Here is a 21,050-nt window from a genome sequence, read left to right as displayed (position 1 = left end):
GCATTGAGGCCAGGATGTAAGTGAACATGTGTTAACTGACTGTCAGGGTTAAAAAAAATGCCATTTGACTGCTTATCTGCTGTGTGGGAAAGGCTGTGCAAAATAGCAGATGTGGTCATGTAATTGAGGTTGGTATCACTGCTTTTACTGATGAAGATAGGTACCAGGGAGATTGTCAGGATATTCCAATGTCATTGCCATATAATAAATGGTAGGCAGTCTATTGTGTGTGTGTGTGTTCCTCCCAAAGTCACGGATATATGCCTTGGAAAACCTAGAGGCATTATTTTAATTAGAAATTAACCTAGAATTTTATTTAGTCAGTGCTGAATCTGTCTTAAGGAAGAGTATAGTTATCTGCTCCTTCAACACAGTATTGAGAAGGTATAAGCACTCTTGAGACCACAATCCCATATTCTATATGGAATGAATATAGTATTCAGGGAAAGTAATAAGACATCCTAATGTGTCTTATCTTTTCTCATAACCGTGATTTAGCTGCCTAATTCTGTAAGCTTCCATTTGAGATAAATGTAACTGCATTATATTTCTTGCTATTTTTGCTAGATCTTCTGGAAGCTTCCTAAAACCTGGTGGAAGGGGATAGATAGCCCTTCAGTAAAAAGAAAAGAGGGTGTTTTTTTAGCTTACTGGAATGCCAGGGCTTCATTCTTTCCTCCTGCTTGAATTTATGGACCTTTTACCAGTGTTCTTTTTCCCCCTTTTTTTAAGCTGATTTAGTTTGTTGGTTCTCTGGGTATTTCTCACTGCTAACTCTTATGTCCTGCTGCTTCAGAGCAGGGGGTGTCACTGCCCCTCTTGCTAGTAATGCTGTTTTCCCCATTCCCTGGAGTTCAAGAGAAATTCAAGACTGCAAGAAAAGATGGAAGCTAAAATGTTTCACTGATGTTAAGAAACCAATTCCCAGAAGAGGAGGAGCATGAAATGGGTGTAGAAGAGGTGAGGAAAGGTGCCCTATTTCCCCATGGCTTTTCAGTTCAGGTATACTTGATTGCTCTCTGTAAGCAGCCCCACAGTAATATGGTGTCTTTAATCTCAATAATTTATTTACTGGTTCTCAGCAGTTATAAAAATTAAGGAGGATTTTATGTGTGATTCTTCCTTGAAAATGCGTATATATTAATTTTTAGGTGTTTGTTTCTTTAATTTTTCTTTGTTTTCAAGGACTTTCCTGGTGTCAGACTCCAGCCCTTGCTGGCTGGTCCTAGGAGCAAAGCTGATGATTTATTAATAACGCAGCTGTGGTGCCAGCGCTGCCACTGAGAGTGGGTAAACACTCCTCCTCTGCAGAGGGACAAGACTCTGTACTTTTCACCTCTGCAGTTATGTAAGGTGTCCTTGGCCATCTGTGTATTTAACTTGGCCCTTGCTTTTTCCATTTGTTTACAAAATGGTTGGCCATGAAAGTGTGAAACCCCCAACGGAGAAGAGTCCCAGGAAGCCCCAGCTGGACTGGGAGCCCCAGCAAATAGATGGGCGCATGGTGCATAGTCCTGAGGAGCAGCACAGGGACTCTCCAGTGACATGTCAGGTCTCCTGGTAGCAGTTCAGGGCTGCTGGGCATCCTGCTTGAGAGCTGGGGGCTGTGGCATGCTGGTGTCCAAGGCAGTCACTTGCTCCTGGTGTACGTCAGGTCTGCCCTTCTCAGTAGTACACCAGTGGATCCCTTAGTAAGTCAGGGACTTGTGACATCATACTGAGGACCTTTTCCATATGGTGAGACTATTCCAAACAGCGGGCCTTTTCCAATTCACATTTAATTCACTACAACTCTCAGGTGAAGCTCTGAGGCTCCTTTGGCCAGGTGAGTTGCTGTAGGAAGCCAGTGGAGTCAGTTTCATAGCATTCTACTCCCATTTTCTTTCTGACCTAGTCAACCAGGCTCCTCAATGCCAAGACATAACTTCTGCTCCTTTTTGATGCCACATAACATATGGCTTTTCCTGAGATGCATTAAGATTCCTGGTGTGTTGCTGAGGGAACCATTGCTGGCACACCAGTCTGTTGTGTGGTCCTTGCTGGGCTTACGGGCATCCCATCAGCAAAGACCTCTCCCCATTACTTGCTATTTCTTTTCTGACTGGAGATGGTGGAGGATATGTACTATGGACATTGAAAGATGAAGTCTCTGTGCTGAGCCACAGTGCCTTTCCTTTACAGGCCACTTAGAGAGAAATAAGGTGTCTTGGGGCTTGAGTGTCAGTTCTGCAGTTACCCTTGCCTGCCTTATCACTGCAAAGTGATGTTTCCAAAGCAAGGAATTTAATCTCAGTCTTGTTCATATGAGCAAGCTTGCATTAAAGTCAACATATGTCTGCTTGAAGGTTTTTATGGGAATTGGAAACGAGAAAGAGATATGTCAGGAAGTGGTGCTGTGCCGTACCCATCTTCTTGTTCGGTGTTCTGCTGTTCTGCTATGCCACTGTTGCCTTTTCTCTCGCCAGCTGCCCTGCAGCCAAACAACTTACCTCTCTTCGCTGGGATTAATTCTGGAATGGCTACTTTTGTCTGCTCTTGAGATATTGAGAAAATTTGAAGAAAACTGCCTCTTATCAAGCTCTTATCTTCTTTTACAGTTCAGTCAAGTTAAATTTAATGTATGTTGTTTACCAGCAAAAATCTGTGTCACCTTGACTTACTGTGTGGTCCAGCCTGCAATTCACACATTTCTCCTCTGTCATCCAAAAAAACACTCAATCCTTGAGATGAGCAGGTGTGTTAAAGCTGCCCAGCCAGCAGTTAACTATGTGTAATGCTCTATCCTGAGACTCTTTGAAGGTTTTAGACATTTTTTTCTATACTGCAGGAATCAGTGAATATGTTGACTTCTCTGGCTGGGCAGAGTTGGAGGGCTGAAATCACTGTCTGCTTCTGAAAGCCATCTTGAGTCCCATGGCAGGCTGCCTCCAGTCCTCCCACGGGGGGGCTGCCTTTGTTGCAGCCCTGCACAAGGCAGCTTCACGCCACGTGAAGACTCTCACCACCCATGTAATAGAAATCTGACATCTGAGGAATTTCATCTGAAAAGGTTATGCTTCCTTCCACTTCCTTTATGTTCACTCTGTTGGGTTTTTCCCTTATACTACTACCTGTTGGCTGTCTTTCATTCTGTGGAAGTTGTCTGTGCGCATTAGAGTGAAGATTTATTTCAAGGATTGTCCACAGTTGCTTGTGAGGTACTGCTGGTCAATGCTGGTAGCCAAACACGAAGCTAAGATAAAAATAACTGGTTGGTTTTGAGTGCCAGTGGAGGGGGGAGAATGAGAAAAGAAAAACAAAAGGAGCTACATAATTGGAGAAGAAATAATCTCTTTTGCCCTATTATTCTCAAATTATTTTCAAGGCAGTAAACACAGAAATAAAATAAATTGATATTAAACTGTTGTTTCTTTGAGTTTTCTTCTTATTTGTTAGAATAATCTCGAGGATGTTTGTCAAACAACTTAGAATTTCGTAAATGGTTTGGGGTTTTTTTGGCATCTGCAATATCTGCCTGATTTCTTTGTCTTCTAAGCAATTTAATATTGAGTACACTTCCCTTGATATTGCAAGGCAAATTATTAAACCATTCTCTATAGCTATGCTCAACATTTGTTTGAAAGAGCATCTTGAGAGACTCAGAGCTCTTTGTGCATTGCAAATGTGCTCTTCAATAGAACATTTTGTCTTTTTCCATTTAAATAAATATCTCCTATTAAGTCTTTAGTGCTAAGACTCTTACATCATTTAGACATTCCATCTTTTTTGTAAGGCTTCCATTTTTGTTCAATATTTTTCTATTTTTTCTGTCAGTTACAGGCAGTTCTTGTTCTCCACTTTTATGAATAAAATGATCAATTTTATTTTAGTTTAGTTTAGTTTCTTACAAAAAATTGAAGTCATTAAAAGAGTAGCTAATGGGTTTTCTTAGCTTGTTGGAAACAGACTGAATTCACCTGAGAATTTTTTTCCTTCTTTCTTTTCTACCTTAAAGTAGGAAAGTGAATTTGCCTTCTACTTTTTCTTGAAACGGAAGTGTGTAGGTGCGTATAAATATGTATGCACACTCACTAACTTTGGTGGGTGGACTTGCAAGGTGGCTTTAAAAATACAGAACTAAGTTCTCAGCGATGTTTTAAAGTTGTTTTTAAGTTGTTTTTGTTGGTAGCTTTTGTCTGTTGGTTTGTTTTTTTCCAGGAAAACAGATCCAAGGCCGAACTATTTCAAGTGTAATATAAGAGATGCTTATGTTGTTTTGAAATACATTTTTTCCTTTAGGTCTTTGTGTTTGTAAGGTGTATGGCAAATAGTAAGGCTGAGGTATTTGAACTCACCATCAAAAGCTTAATATTTCTATTAGCAGTACAGTTTGGTCTTTTTGAATTATTTTTCAATTTCACAAATAGTTCAAGATAAGGGATCTTATTCTGATCTCCATTTCTTTCTACAAAATTATATAAAATTCTACTTAGGCTGAAAAATTGTGTTTTCATATGCATACGTATTTTCAAGGCAATGTACTCTAGATGCAAAATTATGCAAAATGAAAAAAATATTGAATTTTTTTTGTATGCCTTAAGGCAGAAATAAAATGCTACATTACATTTTTTAAAATCTCTGACTAGTCATTCTTAAGGCTTAACTAAATCCCCTAAGTCCTTGGACATATGCATAACTTTATGAGCATGTGTAGATGTGTAGTCCTACAGATTGTGTGAGGTGGTGCATATTCACAGCAAGTGCAAAGGGAATACTTTAATGGGGCTGTAGTGTCTGGTTTTTTACTTCCTGAGTGAAGTTAGGAAGCAGATTGGCCTGCATGGGAAAATTGAATTCATGGATTGTGATGTAAGATGGAAATGTTTTTTAATTCAGTCTAAACTGAAGTCTGAGGGTTTTCCATGAGTGTTGAAATTACTGTTGGTGATTGAACTCTCTTGTGCTAAAATATGTAGGGAAATGCATGCATTCAAATCCTGTAGAATGAAAGGAATCATCCCTCTCTGTATGAATACTTGGTGTTTTCTTTAGTGTCTTGGGGCTTTTTTCCTTTTTGATATTTCTGCATCTGAAAAATAACTTTTGAATTGGATGTTTTGGGCTCGTGGAGTTAGTGTGGCTGTCTATGCATAGGAGCAGAAGCTTAAGTGTCTCAAAATACCTACCCTCCTATTGACTGGGTCTGCTTTTAGCCTCAGGGAGCACGGGATTATCACAATTGAAAAGGTCCTGGTTTATGAAATACTGAAATTTTTTAATTGATTGGGTGAGGCTGCACATGTTCCCAACCAGAATTTGCTGAGAGGCTGCTGAGGAGGAATCCCAAAGGAGAAAAAACCAGTTTTTGTTCTTGACAGGAACTCTTCCAAAGAGGTATTTATGGCTTAGGTACCACCCCAGCTGCTGACACTGCTGTCTTTGTGGCTATTCTTGCTATGTGCTGCCACCACCCTGGACAGTGACCTGTGCTAGCTCCCACTCTGCTGGGGTTTGAGCAGTGTGTAATGTCCTCAGCAGGCAATGTTTAGCTAAGCAGCATGCCCACAGCCGCAAAGGCATTACTGTTTTAAAATGTGTTCTGATCTTCACAGGTATGTGCAAGGTGTGCAGAAAATTGCAAAAGTTTTTTTTTGTTTTTTTTTTTCCGATTGGGAGGGGTAGTTGTAGCATCAGGTGATTATTACTTTTTTTTAAATTTGTGTGTGTCTTTTCTAACTCCAGCAAATGTTTAGATCTCATGGTGTCTTATCTGGAAACCAGAAAATCTTTTTTCCCTTCATAGCACCAGTTGCTCAGATGCCTTCTAAAACCATTTATGTTTGGAAGTCATATACTTCTCTTCTTTTCCCTTTAGACTGCATATTTAATCTTGAGACAATTTCGTCTGCATTTTAGGTTTAGCCTGTTTTCTTAAGGAAACAGGTTTTGCATAAATGCACTGTCCATGTTTTTGCCAGCATCACCCTCTGGCCCTAATAACTTCTGAACAATATAGCCAACTTCAAGCAAAGTTGCTAGAAGCAGACATCTCAAAGACATATCTCAAAATTCTTACTGGTTATGCAAAAATCTGTGTCTGGGTGGAAGAGAGATTCAGAGTTTTCCCCTATTAAGGAAAGGGCAGGAGCGGGCACTAAGCCGCTCCCAAGTGTGGTCTGCCAGCAGCGTGCACGTCTTGGCCGGCTCCTCAGGACACACACGGCTCCAGTGAGTTATAATTATCCTGCGAGTTGTTTCCTGGGCTATAGTTAGAAGAGATGGGATGGTGCTGTGGGGGAGAGGGAAGGAGGGAAGTGGGGTACAGTAGGAAGGTGGGAAGTTACGGAGAACAGAGTTGAGTAGGCGGAGCTGGGAGCACCCTGGGGAGTGAGGTTTGGAACAAGGGACAGACGTCTGCAAGGCAGCAGGCCTCCTGCTTTCTGCTTCTCATTGGATAACCTGTTTTTTAAAGGTTTGTCAGATGTTATGCTATGATGTGAGGTGGGGGAGTCATGCTCTGTTATTTCCCACTACTAGCATCAATAAATTGCCTGAAATTCCGTGCATGAGCAAAATAATTCTGGAAGCTTTAGTTGATTCTTGCCTTAAGAGGTAGAAGAAACAGTGTTTTGCCATTTCTTTTTTCCCAAACATACTGTTTTTATGAAATATAATTTTAATAAGTAAAAGCATACTCATTATTATACATAAGCAATTCCCAAGCTTGAATTAATTATTGGTATTGTTACTATTAGAGTAAAATACTGAAAGAAGTTGTGAATTTATGAAATATTCAAAGACAGGAAATGGATCCTTAGGGTGTTAACATTCAAAGTTATGGGGTGTTACTTCTACATTCACCTCATTTTGTTCATTTTAAATTTAAAATTCTAAGCACATATCGAGCTTTTTAATATGGTCTAGTCGGTGGGCTGCCTTGTGGCATTGATCTTAGACAAACTACCTATTGTTTTTAATGGGAAAAATCTCTTAATTAAAAAAAATAAAATAAAATAAAAAAGCCAATGGTGTGACATGGCTTGTTAAGGGATGTGTTTTTGAAATTAAGCCAGTCAGGTAGCAGCTCCTGAGACCATTGCCCCTGCAGAAGCGGAGCCTCTCTTTGCTGTGCCCTAGTGTTGGGCACTGAAGTCCTTTGAGTTCCCAGCTTCTCAGTGCACCCTTTCCCTCTCCCAGTGCTTTGCTAGAATGAAGCCTGTTGGACAGCCTGACACAAGCCACAACATGATCTATCTGGATAATTAGCAGTAGAAAATTAGTTTTTCTGTTAAAAATTTCTATTACCTGCCTGAAGTGTGGTGTCGGGCAGCAGGCTGGACAGCTGTAGAGGACAAAGGCAGAGAAATAAAGGCCAGAGTTAGGTACCATCCTTCCTGGATGAGGGGGAGTAACAGACTGCTGGGGCTGTAATCTGATGTCTGTTCATTGTTCCTCTCCATTGCAGATAAGGAGACAGCTCATTGAAAGTGATTTTTTTGCGTGAACTCCCATGGGAAGTGCACAACCACTTATGATGTGCTTGTTGATAACCTTCACTTCGTGGGTGACAGGAGTTTCTAGGGACCCAGTTTCAAACCAATTTGTCTGTGCCCTCAGTTTCAGAACTCAGACTCATATCTGGGAACAGGTTAAAAGTTGTAAGAAGCAATTACTTTTCCTTGCTGCCTGCCTTATCCTGCTGAGTTTGTGCCATCCTGTGCCAGAGGGACTGAATGTCTGTGGAACAGCTCCTAAACTACTGTGGTTTTCAGATGAAGCAAGCCTTGCTCCAGAGGCTTGATATTGATGTGCCTGAAAGTTAAAGTACTTGATTTTGTCTCTGCATTTGTGATGATGTGGCCTTCTAGCATAGCAGTTTTTACAAAGTGGACTCTTTGATGGTGACCCAACCAATACGTTGAATACGCCTGCATGTTGTGTACAGTTGCCTGTTCTGCTTTTTGGCTGGTATGGGCTGTCATGTCAACTGGACTTCACATTTGACTTTTTAATAAAAAAAAATTTCAGGGTCAATATAATTTCATTTGACTGAGATGATACTACGAGTTTGAATTTTTGTTTGTGCAGTGAGTAGTAGCTGGGAGATGGAGCATTTGGAGAAAAAGGAATGAAAAATTCCTGATAGGTGTTTTCCTGCTGCCGTTGTAGGTCCAAAATGTAAAAAAAACCGGTCTCAGAATTTATTTGATTTTGGTAGAGAGGGCAGATTAATTTACTCACTATTTTCAGTGCTCATTCCACTGCAGTTTATTTTGGGTCATTTAATTTCAACAAGGCTTGATCTGTTTAGAGGGCATTCTATAGCAGTGTGGTGGGACCACACAGCTCTTTTATAGTACGTACGTTCACTGCTAACCGGGAGCTCAAAAAACTGGTAAACGATGCACAAACATGAATAACTTCAGAGAGGACAGTACATTTTTGTATGGTTGGATTATTTTGAAAGTTTTCAGAAACAACCAATCTTTTGTGCACTGTGGGTTGCTTTGCAGAGCTTGAAGTGATGAAGTGTGCTTTCAGAGGTAAGACTGGAGGTCTGGCTGAAAGCACTCTTCATGTTTAAGGTACTTCAGAAGCCACTGGGCATGAGAGTTGCTCTCAGTCCTTGTTTAAGAAACATTTTTGATTCCAGAGGTCGATATTTCCATCAGATTCAGGAGTTTGATATGGTTTTGCTGTTTTAGTTTTTAGATTTGCTGTAGGAGCCATTCATATACAAAATAGGGTAAGGTAAAATAGATCTCAATTGAAAATGTCTAAATCAGTTGGCCTCATCAGCCAACAAAAAAAACATATGCTCGTTGTCTGTGCTGAATCTGCTTCAGTTTAGCCTTATGATGGTAAAGGCCACATTCCTTCCCAAATGAAAGAGACAGCTTTCTTTTGTGTCCATCAAATCATGACTGTTTATGGTTCTGCTCATGCCAGCTGACAAAGTAATGTTCCTTTTGTGTAATTCATTAAAGCAGGCAGCATTAGTGATTCTCTCAACAGAAGGAAGGCATGATGTCCTGAAAGTGGCTGCATCTGTATTAGGAGGTTAAAAAAGCACTGAAACCATTGTTCCTGAGTGTTGAGACCACTACTTTTTCTTAAATTTTTAGTTTTCTTGCATTTTCTGTCTTTGTCTGTTTAGCATACTCTCAGCAGCAGCCAGAGGCAGTTCAGGAAAGGCCTGTTCTCAATAGTTTAATAGTGTGGAAATAGCTGTTTGCATTCCCATCAGCCTCTACACAGGAGAAACTTCCTGAACATGTTTAACTCACCCCTGAACAGCTAGTTTATGACATCCTTGTAGCAAATTAGATGCAGAATCCACACTGTTTTGGCATCTCAGTCAAAAGCATAGCAATAACACTAGTTTTGGGACATTTGAAGACTGTTGAAAGTTTTGTAGCAGTGTATGTGTGTGCATACACAAAGTCAGTGTATGTTTGTACTGTGTGATATTCCTGCATAGGGATCTGGATGTTTTCTTGACTCTAGAAGGATCTTCCTGCTTGTGTACAAATAGTGAAGCCCTGATATGGTAAATGGGAAGTTTACAAAACACATCTTAAAAACATCTCAATTTGGAAACAACTTACACAAGCTGAGTGTATCCAATGCAATTTGACTAATGCTTTAGGCCCTCTAGTCACAGCTCTTAAAATTCTATGTTTGTTTGTGAGCCGTGTCAAGGAGCTTCTGATCTCAGCAAGTCCTGCCCTGCAGCTGCACAACCTCCTGGTGCACCCTGCAACTTCCTTTCTGGGGGAATATATATCAGTGCCACTCTTCCTCTGTTTGGGGTCAGCTTGTACCTCCATCTCTAACTCAAGCCTCCTCAAGATGACAGCCCACCTATATTTTTATTGTCTCTTACTATCTATAACTGTCTAAAAACTCCTGCTTTCATGTTGATTGGAGCTTTCCTTTTGCTGTGTACCTTCAGATTTAGATCCATGCACTGCTTCTAAATTTAGGTTGTAAAAGTACCACCTTTACTTCTGTTCTTTTATACTTGAATGGAAATAGTTCAAAGTTGTGCTGATGTAATAAAAATAGGAGGCTGGAAGGCAGTGAACTGGAATAGGGATGAATGTATGAGAGAACACAAGCAGAGTGTGGCAAGTCTAGATCCTCACTGCCACGATCACACAATTGTTTTTAATATGATATACTTAAAAGCTGCATTTTTCTTAAAGAAGGTTTCAATTTGTTATTCATCATGAGATGTAATTTAATAAAAAACTTCTATGTTATGATAACACCAGATACTCTAGCCAGGATGTCATGAGAGGCAGTTCAGCCAGTCTGGACAGTTCCAAGATTATTAATTGTATAATAGTGATCTGTACTTAACAATGAAAATGCTGATTCACAGCCTTTCTCTTTTTTTTTTTTTTCTGTGGCTAATGGCCTTAATGAGAGGTGGTGGGCTGAGGCAGAGCTCAAGGCCATCAGCTCCTCACAGCCCTCTACATAGTTCCCAGGAAACACCTTGTGTTTCATTATTTCTTGATTAGTTTATGATGTAGTATTTTGCACGAAGGCATTAAAATATCATCAAAAGCAGCCAACTGATTAGTGTGACTTCTTTTTCCAGGGTCGTTGTACAAGGGAGAACTGCAAGTACCTTCATCCACCAACACATTTAAAAACTCAACTGGAAATCAATGGCAGGAACAACTTAATTCAACAAAAAACTGCAGCAGCAATGCTTGCCCAGCAAATGCAGTTCATGTTTCCTGGGACACCACTACAGCCAGTGGTAAGTATGTTTCTCTGATGGTCTTAATGGTAAGTAAAGGTGTAGACTCTATTGACCTGCAAAAATTCTCTAAATAGTATCAATAAAAATAGTCCTTGTCTGTTTACTTAAGGAGTGGGCAAGATTCTAGAGATATGCTCCTTTCTATTTGCATTTCAAGATGTAATGGAGTGTTGCTGTGGACTTGATTTATTTTTCTTTTATCCCATAATAATTTGCATCTTTTTCCTCTTTTTCCCGCCCCTTAATGCATTTCATGTCATGTTTCAAAGATTTTTACCTGTAATCCTTCTGGAGGTGAAAATTTGTATAATAATAATAATAATAATTTGCTAGTAAGTAAATTGAGTAGGAGCAGAAAGTTTCTCAGGAGTCTATGGGTTTCAATGGCTTTAAATATTATTTAATCCCAGTACCAGAAACAAAGGTTAATGGGTAGCATTTTTTTACTCTGTTGAAGTCTGAAATGACCAAGGATAGGACAGAGAATTGGTGGTGCATGCACTTCACAAACTCAGTGTTTTGTCTCGAGGTGATGCATACAGTGCCTGGGACACTTTATATCCAGGAGGTGATATGGAACTGGAGTCTGGCATGCATGAATAGTATCTTTGGAAATGCAGTTGCTCTGGGCAGCCCTTGCAGTTGGGCTCCTTAATGTAGCATGCTTCCAAAGCATGGTTTGGCAGGTAATCTGAATTAAACTTTCCACACATGGCTGCTAATGATGTTTTTTCAATCTAAATTCCTAGTGTAAAGCATCCCACTGGGGTGGGATTTTTTTCTCTAACCTGAGGCATCTGGAGGTTGGCATCAACTTGTGCAGTGAGTTTCCAAGGTCCATTTTTAGTTTATCAGAAGACATAGGCACTCCTAATTACTATTTGTTTGGCTTGTTCCAGACATCAGCATTTGGATTAGATGATTTAGTTTTCAAAGTGCCTTTGTCTTTCCGTGGGCTACCACAGAAGTCGAGTGTAGGTATCTCAGAAAAGACATCTGCATTTGGTCACTGGAAGCTCACCCCAGATGCCTTTTTCAATAATGCCTTTTTATACTTGAAACATCTGCTGTCAGGTGGAATTGGGAATTGAGTGTCAGGACTCACAGAATTTCTGGTACATGTTCATCAAATTATATCTGGTGATGTTGGCCTCCAAATGCGTCTTGATATTTCTTGGGGATTTACTGCTCAAGTTTTCATCAGAAAAAGTTTTGATAAAGTAATAGATTCCACCGCTTAATATTATGAGAAAAATTGAAGTGGCAAAATTATACTTTTTTCTTTTTGTCCATTTCATCATTTGAACTTTACAACTTCTTTGACGTAATGTCTTTTGTACTGATTGCTGTGATAAAAATGCCAGGTCTGTCTCACATAAATTGCCAGATTAAGATGACTCAGCCTTGACCAAATGGATAAAAAATGGAAGAAAATTTCACAGAAGTTATTTGATGATTTATTCTTAAAATTATATATGACATAAAGCTGTTATTTATATTTCACATAACACTTACTGTCTTCAACATAGTCAAACCATTGTTTCATATAAATGTTCATTGTTATGCTCTTCAGAATTTAGCTCATGTTTGACATATAAACTGGATTGCTTGATTTCAAGAAGATTTGATCATTGATTAAAACACAGCATAGTACACTTCTAAGGGCACTTAGATGCCATTTCTGTATACTTGGTTATCCTGATTAATCTCTATGCTCAGTGCATCTTATTGGTACTAAGTCACATCCATTTATAATTTAGTAATTGGTTCTAAAGACAAAAAAATCTAAAGAAAACCAAACACAAACAAAAACTAAAAAAACTGCCTTCTAGCTCCTGTGTTTTCTCATGTGTATTTTCTACCTACTTTATGTCATGCAGGCCACCTTAATGAGAAAGACACTTCTCCCTTTGTTAAAGTGTTTTGAAATCTTAGTGTTGTGCTGTTGTGTTCCGAGCTGCTGGCTTATTTGGGAACCTAATTTCTGACAAAGCTAATCGGAGATGTGTCCTGTTTTTCCGCATAGTTTTTCCTAATTTACAATTACAGCTTTGCTCTCTGGGGTACTCAGCTCTGCAGAACTAAAGCACTTTCCAGGTCTGAGCATGGGCTGACCATGGTAATGTTCTTCCTCTACCCCCTGTGGAGCTGGTGGTAACAAACCCCCTATTCTGCCTCATCATGGCTGTTTTAGCATCATACAAACGCTCTTTCTTCTGGTCATGACTTCACTGACTCACTGTAGGAAGGAACAAAACAAGATTTTTAGACCCGTATCATTCCCTTCAATCAAAGTTTTTCATATGATGGACTAATCTAAGCCTGAATAATCCCTTTCTAAATATTGTGTCCAGCTGAGATTATAATATTTATTCTGCTTGCCACTGGTGACAGCTGAGCATACAAACGTTTGTGAAGGTGAGTTTTTTCAGTGTATGAGACATAGTAACATATAATTGCAGGAAGTGGCAAAATACAGTATGCAAACATACTGGAAGTTATATGCCAAAGAGCTCATTATATGTACTCTTATTAGAAATATGGCTTTAATATAGTTAATAATGCTTTAGCTATGAAATCTGAATACTTTGAAAAACAGCCTTTTTTTCCCAAGGAAAACAGGTATTGAGAAAAAGCAATAAAGTCTGTGTTATTTCTACATTTAGATGTGTAAATAAGTCTGCAATGTAAACTGGACCTCCACACAGATTCAGGTTCAAAGTAGGACTTCCTTTGCATCAGCAGACTCTTTTGCAATAATAGAGTTACAAAGGTGGTTCTTCTTGTGCTGATGGAATGTGTTACATGATTAAAAGAAAAGAGGATGTTGTGTGTTTTGCCAGCTGTTTAAAGTTTTTTTCATTAAGAAAATGAATCAGTGCCAGAAAGAACAGCAAGCAAAAGACAACTAGCAAGCTACTGATTAAGGGGCTTTTTTTTTTTCATCTTGGTGTGTGTTTTCCTTTTTCAGCCCACATTTCCAGTGGGTCCCACAATAGGAACGAACACGGCTATTAGCTTTGCTCCTTACCTAACGCCAGTAACACCAGGAGTTGGCTTAGTCCCGACTGAGATCCTACCCACGCCGCCTGTCATTGTTCCTGGAAGTCCACCGGTTTCAGTCCCCAGTTCAACTGCTACCCAGAAACTCCTCAGGACTGATAAACTGGAGGTACTGTAGACTACACTGTGACTATAAGTACATGCTCTGTTAGGCTGTGTGAGAGATCCTGGAGTGTGTAATTGTTGTTTTAGAAGCAAAGCTTAAATTTAGTTGCTACAGATAAAAAAAACTTGTAACCAGGCAGGATTTCTGCACTTGCAGCCAGTGGTAATTAAATACTGTTATTTTTAAGGTAATGGTTTTGCTTATATTTAATACACAGACATCAACATGAGTTTTCATTTTATTTAAAGTTCATCATCTCAAGAAATCTCAGGTATATGTGCCTGTAATGGCATCCCTTGATGAAATATCTAACAAGCACATTTTTTATTTCACTAATAATTGCTTTGGTTTTTCTGCACTGATAATAAGGGAATTTTATAGCTTTATGGATTGATATTAGGGGAATGGCTGCCAGTGCTGAAGGGACAAGCCCCCAGCTATGTGCAGAGCCTCCCAGCTGTTACTGGATCACTGCATGGCTGGACTCAGTGGAATCTGTGATCTGAGTACACAAGGAAGCCAAATGGTTCTTGCAGAAATTAATGTCTTTTCCCAAAAGCCTAAGCACCAGTGTCTAGAGCACATTTCTTTTTAGGAAAATCAGTGTGTTCATTCTGCCCATTTTTGAAAATTATTTTTAAGTAGGCCATCAATTTTGTTTGTAGACTCCATAAAAAATACAGTGGATCTCTATTTTCCCTGGGTTTCAGCAAGAGGAACTCCTTCCTTACCAGTCAACAAGAGTACAAGGTGTAGTCAGAGACAAAATATTTTGTGATTTCCAGCTAGTTTTTGCAGGAGCAGTTACATGAGTAGGTATCGTCCTTCCCAGCTACTTTCTAAACAGGAGAAAGGAAAGGTATTTGGGAGTGCTTCTGTTGCATGTTAAGTTTATTCAGTACCAGAGAGCTACCTGAGGATCCAAGAGCATAAGGGTAAAATAGGTGCACTCCATTCACCCACCAAAAGATGAAGGGTTTATTAAATTGAAGTTGCTGTAAAACTTGAACAGGGGAAGGGGGCAGGTCTGTCTTTTGGGGGCGTGGGACACTCCTTGCCCTGTTCACGTTGCCCCGAGCTGTGCCCCTGCAACACATGTTGTTTTGCACGTAGGTGTGCAGGGAGTTCCAGCGGGGGAACTGCGCGCGTGGAGAGACTGATTGCCGCTTTGCGCATCCGGCAGACAGCACAATGATTGACACAAACGACAACACCGTAACCGTGTGTATGGATTACATAAAAGGTCGTTGCATGAGGGAGAAATGCAAGTATTTTCACCCTCCTGCACATTTGCAGGCCAAAATCAAAGCGGCGCAACACCAAGCCAACCAGGCTGCAGTGGCAGCCCAGGCAGCTGCGGCAGCTGCGACTGTGATGGTAAGTGCTGGCATGTACGGCTGCCCTTTTTTTGATGCCTATTTTGCTTTGATTTAATGCTGTTTGCTTATACTTTCTTTTATCTTTTGCCTCTTTTTAAATTTTTTTGAATTTTTCTTCTTTTTTATTTTGGTGAAAGATAAGAATTTATAAAATTAGTACTATTGCTTGATGGGAGGAAGCACTTACTTTTCTTTATGCCCTTATTTTAATGCTGTATTTCTATCCAAGACAGTGAAGCAAATGACACTCTATACCACTTCTGTTCTCTGCCTTAATTATATGTAAATTTTCCCCAAGTATTTCCAAACAGAAACAAAACTGATAAGCTTCAGTGTTCCCAGGAAAACAGGGACACATATGCTGTTTTAGCTCTTTGATGGCAGATATACATGTGGAAATTTGGAAGAAAAGCAAAGAGAGAATGTTTGCTTCAGAGATCAGTAGTTGAGCAGAAATCTGCATTGAGATTTAGCACAGTCCACCTTAGAAATGAGACAACCAGCCAGCCACCTTGGTCTCACTGTACTGGTAGTGCAGAAAAACCAGGACACTCATCTGATCTACCATTAGTGCCTGCCTGAGGATGAGAAAGAATTGCCCTCTAGAGATCTACAACTATCTCCAATGACTAAAAAGTGTTGCCTGTATCGTTTTTGAACTTTGGTTAAATACACTTCATGCCTAGAGACTTCTTGACTTTACTGCTGTTATGGGCCAGTTACTTGAATCATGAGGTTTTAAAGTAGTGAACTATAATGGGAATCATTAGGAAAGAAGCATTGTGGCTACAATCAGAAGAAAAGAGAGTGAGAACTTTTGTTTTCAGATATTTTAACCTCTTACTTAAAACTGTTCAGACAAGACAGCTCACCCCTTCATCAGGATTGGATTCCTCTTACAGTTGCTAGCAGGAAAGTTGATGAATTTACAGTGGTATTGATAAAGTTAAACAAATTGAACATGCAGGATCTGACTTAAGAGACAAAACTGCTGGCAGCAAATCAAAGAATCATTGTCCTCATTGCTGGCAGTGGACGAATAATTAAGCAGATGTGGTTTGTGGACTTGTGGGCAGTGCATACAATAGTTATAGACAATACAGTTATTCTCTGGTTAAAAAGCCTACCAGAAACACAATACAGTACAGTACATAACTACCCCAAGCTATTGTATTTAACGAATTAGAAAAGACCAGACTTTTTTGAAGGACAAAGGGTAAGTTATGTAAGAAAGTAAACCACTGAACAGAATATTTCTTAAGTTTTAATATTCTTCCTCTAATAGTATCCACAGCCTGTGTTTCAAATTGGATGATTTTTAGTTAAGGCTTCCTGTGCTTGCAGAAATTTAATACCATCTGGAAATTAAAGCAGAGAAGATTGGGTTTTTATTCTGATTAGCTTCTGTTGTGCAATATTTATTGTTCATTTAGAGAATGTAATATTTCTAGGCACTATACTAAATAAGAAAGGAGAGAGATGAGTGGATTAATTTTTTTTTGCACTTTGGTTGCAGATATATATCCTGTGGTTTTAAATAAGGCTTAATTAGAGTTGCATTAGTCTCAAAGCAAGATGAAGCATCTTTGGAAACACAGAATTGAAATGTTAGCAGTCTAATGTCACAGGAGAAGGCAACAGGAACCTGTAATTCAGGGGTAACATTTTACAGAGAAATATGTAAAAAATATTCCAGCCCATTTCCCCTGCTTAAGCAGGGGAGCTAGAGGAGATTGCCCAGGATGTGCCTGCTTGGTTTACTAAAGTCTCTAAGGATGGAAATTCCATAACTTGAAAACGTGCTCCATACTTCCAGTAAAAATAAATGCTGCTTTTTTTTTTTTTATCGTACATTTAAATGGAATTTCTTTAATAGAAATTTGTTTCCATTGCCTCTTCTCCTGTCCCTGGGCACCACTGGCTCCATCTTTACCCTGAAATCAGGTATTTGTATACCCTGATGAGATTCCACTGTATCTTCTCCAGGCTGAATTCAGTCCCTTGATCATCCTTCAGGTCCTTTATGGGAGTGTTTTCTGGTACACCTGTATCTTTCTTGTACTGGGGTGTCCAGTCCTGGACAGAGTGCTCCATATGTGACCTCACCAGGGCTGAACAGAGGGGAAGAATCACCTCCCTCTACTGTTGGTGATACTCTTCCCAGTGCAGCCCAGCATGCCATCAGCTACCTTTGCTTATGAGGGTCCATTGCTGGCTTGGTGTCCACCAGGAATTTTAGACCTTTGTGGCCTTTGTGGCTCCCAGTGTGTACCGGTGCCTCGTGATGTTCTTCCCCAAGTGCAGGTCTTGATATTTGTCTTTGTTGGACTTAGTAAAGTTCCTCTGTGCCCATTTCTCTAGACTTTCTAGGCCCTGTGAGCAGTAGCACATCTATCTTGTCCATCAGCTATCAACCACTCCTCCAAGTTTCACACCACTGGTGACTGGCCTCCAGCTGGGCTCTGTGTTCCTGGTCACATCCCACTGAGCCTGGCACGTGAGACAATTGTCAGTCCACCTCCCTGTTTCCCATTTAGCCCATGATAAATAAATTTGTCTGTGAGGATGAAATGGCATTGAAATCAAGAGAAGCAACATCCAATGCTCTCCCTTCACCTAGTCTTATCCTAGAAGGATGTCAGGCTGGTTAAGCACAATTTCCCTGTCATAAATCTAGGCTGACTACTTCCCATCATTGTCTTGGCTTTCATGTGTTTGCAGATGGTTTTCAGGAGGATTTGCTCAGTTGCTTTCCCAGGGACTGAGGTGAGGCTGACCAACCTGTCAGTCCTCAGGCCTCCCTTCCCGCCCTTTTTGAAGATAGGAGTGTCATTTACTTTCTTGAAGTCTTTGGGAATTTCCCCCAGTCACAGGGATCTTTCAAAGATAATTAAGAGTAACCTTGCAGTGACATTGGCCAGCTCCCTCAGCACCCAGGGTGCATTTATTTAGTTCCTATGGGTTTGTGTACATACTTGTTTAAATGTTCCCTAGCCTGATCATCCTCCTCCAAGGGAAAATATTTTTCACTTCAGACTTTCCCACTGGTCTCCCACTGGCCTGAAGGCTAGTCTTGCCAGTAAAGACTGAGATGGAAAGGATTTTCAGAACCTCAGACTGCTCCATGTCCCGTGTCACCAGGTTGCCTGCCCCATTCAGCTGTGGAAACACATTTTCTCTAGTCTTCCTTTTGTTGGTGAGAAGCCCTTCTGGTTGTCTTTCACATCCCTTGCCAGATTCAACTCCAGGTGATCTTTGACTCTCCTAACATATCCCTGCAGGGACACAGGGCTGTGTCCCTGTTTCTTCTGAGCCATCTGTCCCTGCTCCCACCTCTTGTGGGCTTTCCTTCTTTTGTTTGAGTTTAGTCAGGAGCTCCTTGCACATTCATGAAGGCCACTGCTGAGTGGATCTTGTTCGTATTCCAGGTGATATTAGAGCATACCAATGTGCTGTATGGCAGGCAAATACTGTGCCTTGGATGTTTGATCATTTTTAACATTATCTTTATTTCCTTTCTGTATCCTCTTCCTCTCCAGCCTGTAGCTATTGATTCATTGGTTGTTTAGTTATGTAGATCAAATATTGAGAAGGAGATAATCTGAAGGAACAGAAAGAGGGAAAAGAGGTTTTACTATCAGGATGAAATAAAAGAAAATATTAATGTAGGAGAGCAAAATGAGCAGTTTGAAAGCTTGAAAAGAATGGGAGACTACGTGGAAGCAAGGTTGATGAGTATGTTTAGGAACAGATCAAGCCTTCAGGTTGGTAAGACTGAGACTGAACTTGCTGGGGAATATGAGGGGAAAACCAGAAGAAAGCTTCAAAGTAGGAAGGCGATGTTAAGAAGAGTATGGAGAAAAATTGGAGAAAGGCAATACAAACAGAGAGATAATAAGTTAACAAGTGAGACTAGATAAGATCTGTATTTGGATAAAAAAGGTAATTAACTGAAACACTTTACTCTTAGCAATGTTGATTTGAACTTGTGGAGTTCATCATTGCGTAATGCTGAACTCAGTTGTACTGAATCACCTGTGTGTAGGCTTCCCTCTGTGGTGGAGGCAGAGTGGCTCTGAGGCTGTGCCCCAGGCAGTGGAGTGATGTCCTCTGCAGTGGTACCTGGACAGTGCCCTGCTTAGACAGAAGTCTGTCCAGATCCCCACCTCAGACTAGGTGTTTCTTGTTGTGTCTGGGTTGTGGGCCCAGAGAGATGAGCAGATCCTGTAGATCAGGTGTGTAATCCAGAAAAGTGCTAAAGAAGAGACAAGGAGGGTGTTGAGAAGACTCATGCAACAGAGACAGGAACAAGGAATAAGTAAAATGAGGACTGTCCTGCAAAATACCCTGGTGGCACCTGATAAACTTATGACCACAAGGTGTTTGCACGTGCCTTGTCCTCTTCCCCCCACACCCCCCCAACTTTTGTTCTCTATTTCCACATACTGATTTCAAGGTAAACATCTGCATATTCTAAAAAGAGCTAAATATCAGCCTGTGTTTAAAAAACAAAAGTAAAAATTTCAATTTCTAAGTAAAATTTCCTTTCCTTTCTAAAAATTTGTAAGAATTATTTACACTATAAAACTTGAAAGTAATATTTGAGAATTCTTTTTACAGAATGCTGTCATATCAGCCATAAGTTTGAATTTACTTTGAAAGAATACATAAATGTATATGCCTTTGTACTATGCCTAAATACTTTCTTTTGAAAAATTAATAATGCTGGACTAGTATCATAACTCATAATTTAATGTTGGCTTATGAACTGGGAGCCCGATTTTACTCCCTGCTCCTGAAGCTAATACTGAAGGTTATAGCAAAATTTAGAAAGTATGTTTGTGATTCTGAAAGATCTTTTTCCCTCTCAATGTAATGTGGTAAGTTACAAGATAAAGAAAAAATCTACAAATATGACCCAGCTGTAGGAGAAAAGAAAAGGAATTAATGATAAGTTAGTGTAACTGGACATACTATGTACTCTGTTTTGTATTGGCAAAGGAGAACCTCTCTCATTCTGACCACTGAATGATCCACTTCTCTAAATTAAAAAACACTCACCTTGTAAGCACTGATATTGATAGCTTTTGTAATGCATTACAACTTACACTGGTGTTTTGTATCTGAAAATGTAGCCTTCCAAATCAATTTTCCCACTTCAAAATGTGACTGAACTAACTTATCAGGAATTCCAATAGGTGTATCCTTAAAACTTTCTGCATCTCTGTGAAGTGTTTATATGATGCTTAATAGTGTCTGCAAGCTGCTGTTTTACTCAACTTTCCTGAATTTCAAACATCTATATTTTACTCTCTTATATGCTTTTAACTAAGGTATAGTAGATGCATTTTTGCTTCGGTACTAATTCAAAATGTAATGTTCATTTCTTTAGAAGACATTTTTGTTGTTGTGCATGCCTAGTGTTTTGTATGTTGTATATTGCATTCAGAATATTTTTTTCCTTCTCACCTATCCACAAATGCAATGCCGTTCCCATGACGCACCTCTGCTTGCTGTTTACCTGTATGTTAATTCGCTTGACTCCCATTGGCCCACTGCCATCATGTGCTCGCTGCCTGTTATTAAAAGACTCAGTCGACTGCCAAAGCAATGAAGCGACCTCTCGAAGCAACTGTAGACCTGGTACTTTGACCTTTCACCTTTTGCTTTGCATGTAGCTTTTTTTTTTTTTTTTTTTTTGGTTCTGTTTTTTTTATTAGATTTTTTTTTTTTTTCCTTCAGAGAA

The 21,050-nt window shown here is 39.8% G+C and overlaps 1 protein-coding gene across 11 annotated transcripts in view; it reads left to right on the top strand.

Moving 5' to 3' along the window:
- Positions 1-21,050, top strand: part of MBNL2 (muscleblind like splicing regulator 2) — a 106,748-nt gene that overhangs the window by 61,916 nt on the left and 23,782 nt on the right. For 7 of the 11 annotated variants that reach the window (XR_004497265.1, XM_015627673.3, XM_015627567.3 and 4 more), the window contains 4 exons: positions 10,589-10,753; positions 13,728-13,928; positions 15,039-15,302; positions 20,894-20,947. Coding sequence is in view for 10 of the 11 variants with exons in the window: in XM_015627567.3 (XP_015483053.1) it covers positions 10,589-10,753; positions 13,728-13,928; positions 15,039-15,302; positions 20,894-20,947 (684 nt within the window). In the remaining variant the exon portion in view is untranslated. The remainder of the gene's footprint in view (positions 1-10,588; positions 10,754-13,727; positions 13,929-15,038; positions 15,303-20,893; positions 20,948-21,050) is intronic. The other 4 variants (XM_015627662.3, XM_015627620.3, XM_015627628.3 and 1 more) reach the window with 1 other exon arrangement.

The sequence above is a fragment of the Parus major genome, chromosome 1 (assembly GCF_001522545.3).
Source record: "Parus major isolate Abel chromosome 1, Parus_major1.1, whole genome shotgun sequence".
NCBI classification, from domain to species: domain Eukaryota; kingdom Metazoa; phylum Chordata; class Aves; order Passeriformes; family Paridae; genus Parus; species Parus major.
Note: the sequence above shows the minus strand (reverse complement) of the source record. Positions and strands in the feature narration are given on the sequence as shown.